The sequence below is a fragment of the Triticum aestivum genome, chromosome 7D (assembly GCF_018294505.1).
Source record: "Triticum aestivum cultivar Chinese Spring chromosome 7D, IWGSC CS RefSeq v2.1, whole genome shotgun sequence".
Lineage (NCBI taxonomy): Eukaryota > Viridiplantae > Streptophyta > Magnoliopsida > Poales > Poaceae > Triticum > Triticum aestivum.
Window position 1 is genome coordinate 10,876,467 of NC_057814.1, and position 2,260 is coordinate 10,878,726.

The window sequence follows — 2,260 nt, forward strand, 5'->3', positions numbered from 1 at the left end:
ATAACATGAGAATTCAGATTTCTGAGTTTGTATTATATATGCTACTACAAGTGATAAATTAAGGAAGTCCATTCGAAGCCAATCCATTTCCAAGAGAACATGTAATGCACAAAACATGCAGCAAAAGCTGCAAAACAGGAGGCATCCCCAACCCCCTTGAGAAGGTGTGGTATAAAGGTGAAAATGCTGATCCTAGTGAAATCTTATAACAAGAGTAAAAAGGAAAGCGTTTCAAAAAGGAATAAAAAGGAAATGAAAGCAAGGAGAGCGAAAGCTTTTCTTGAATTTCTCCGCATATATTCGGATTCACACCTCTATTTACTTGCACTAATCTAAGTCTGATGTACATACATATGTTCTCCTCTTCTTCTTTCTTGGTTTATGGATTTTGTCTTAGAGTCTAAACCCGATCAATCAAAGCTCAAACCAGGAACTAATCCCCTTCCATGGGGACCGTCTTCTAATAGTCTCTCCTAGCGAGGGGCTATCGGAAAATATTTCGACGCCTCTCCACCAATGGGCCTCCATGGCCTGGCCCTTGCCGTGATCTCACCGGTTGAGCTTGCTTTTTCATAAAAAAACCCGGAAGCGACAAATTCGGAACCCTCTCCTCAGGACCCAGCAAGAATAGTTGCCGGACATATATGCAAACAGCACCCCGAATGAGCCTGCCCTGTGCCAATCACGACGCCGGCAGCGGCATGGGTAGGAGGATGGGATTGAGAGATGTCGGTGCCAGCGGGAGGAGCGAGGCCCGATAGAGCGGGCAGGTGCGGTGGCCGTGGGCGGGCCAGCGGTCGAGGCACCCGTGGTGGAAGACGTGCCGGCATCCGCGCGGCCGGCGCACCCGCGCGGCGCCGTGGAAGTCGTCGAGGCACACCACGCAGCACTCCGGCAGCAGCGGTGCCGTGCCGTCGTCGCTGTCGGACGGGAGTGCGTCGAAGCGCACGGCCAGAGAGTGCTCCTCCAGGCCGTGGTCGTGGTGTTCGTGTTGGTATTGTTCCTGGTGGTGGTCGGCGAAGTAGGCGAAGTCGGAGGCATTGGAGTAGTCGAAGCAGAGGTCGTCGTCGACGCCGGCGCCGACGAGGCGGAGCAGCCAGGAGGAGAGGCGACGTAGGTGGCCGAGCAGGAAGAGGAGGTTCAGCAGCAGCCTGGGCATGTATCGAGGAACTTCTGCCTCATGACTGTAACCCTATATTAATGGAATAAAACTCTATTACCTCGCAAAAAAATTAGTCGGTACATTGAATTCTCTATTCTGACTTCCACATTCTGGCTTTTGTGTTTGTACATTTTTTCTGAATGTTTTAACTTATCTCGTTGGCTCTTTTCGCTTTTAACTGGGTCTGCGTTTAAGGTTGTGGTTCACTCTTCTCTCTGTGCGTGAGTTTTTTTGTTGTTCTCTTTTCTGCTTCAGGAGATGATCACGGTGGGGGCCGCCTTGTCATCGTGTCGGGGCATTGTTCGTCGTCGAGTACATATTGTACCCCGCCAGGTGGGTTGGCTGTTTGTGATTGATTCGCGCAGGATAGCCCTATACGTCGGCGTGGAGAGTGGGGGTGTGTGATGAATCGTCTTCTCTCCTATCATTGCATTAGTGTCTGGCTCTTCTCCCCTTTTCTTTTCAGTCTACGCTACTCTTGGCCCCTCTTGATGTTCATCGTTGTGATGTTTGATCGGTGAGTCTTCGTTGGGACACCTTACGTTCGTAATAGGAGGTTATGATTTTTGATGGCTCGCATCATCGCGACCCCAGTTAAGATAGTTTATGTCGCGACATCTAATTTTATTTTATTGCCCCGCCAGGTGGGTTGGCTGTTTGTGATTGATTCGCGCAGGATAGCCCTATACGTCGGCGTGGAGAGTGGGGGTGTGTGATGAATCGTCTTCTCTCCTATCATTGCATTAGTGTCTGGCTCTTCTCCCCTTTTCTTTTCAGTCTACGCTACTCTTGGCCCCTCTTGATGTTCATCGTTGTGATGTTTGATCGGTGAGTCTTCGTTGGGACACCTTACGTTCGTAATAGGAGGTTATGATTTTTTATGGCTCGCATCATCGCGACCCCAGTTAAGATAGTTTACGTCGCGACATCTAATTTTATTCTATTGCCTTATTCTTACCCGGGTGATTTCGGATCTTGTTTGCATGTAGGTTTATTGTTTTTGCTGAACAACCTCCGATATAACTCCATGATCACCTATTTATACTAAATATTTTTACCTTTTTACATGTCATTATCACAAACATTAACTAGCATTAC

General features: G+C 48.6%; 1 protein-coding gene across 1 annotated transcript; it reads right to left on the minus strand.

The window, feature by feature from the left end:
* Positions 1–682: 682 nt before the first annotated feature.
* On the minus strand, positions 683–1,159 carry LOC123164470 (brassinosteroid-responsive RING protein 1-like). Its single transcript, XM_044581981.1, has one exon. It carries the CDS (start codon positions 1,157–1,159, stop codon positions 683–685), a length of 477 nt encoding a protein of 158 aa, XP_044437916.1.
* Positions 1,160–2,260: the final 1,101 nt, after the last annotated feature.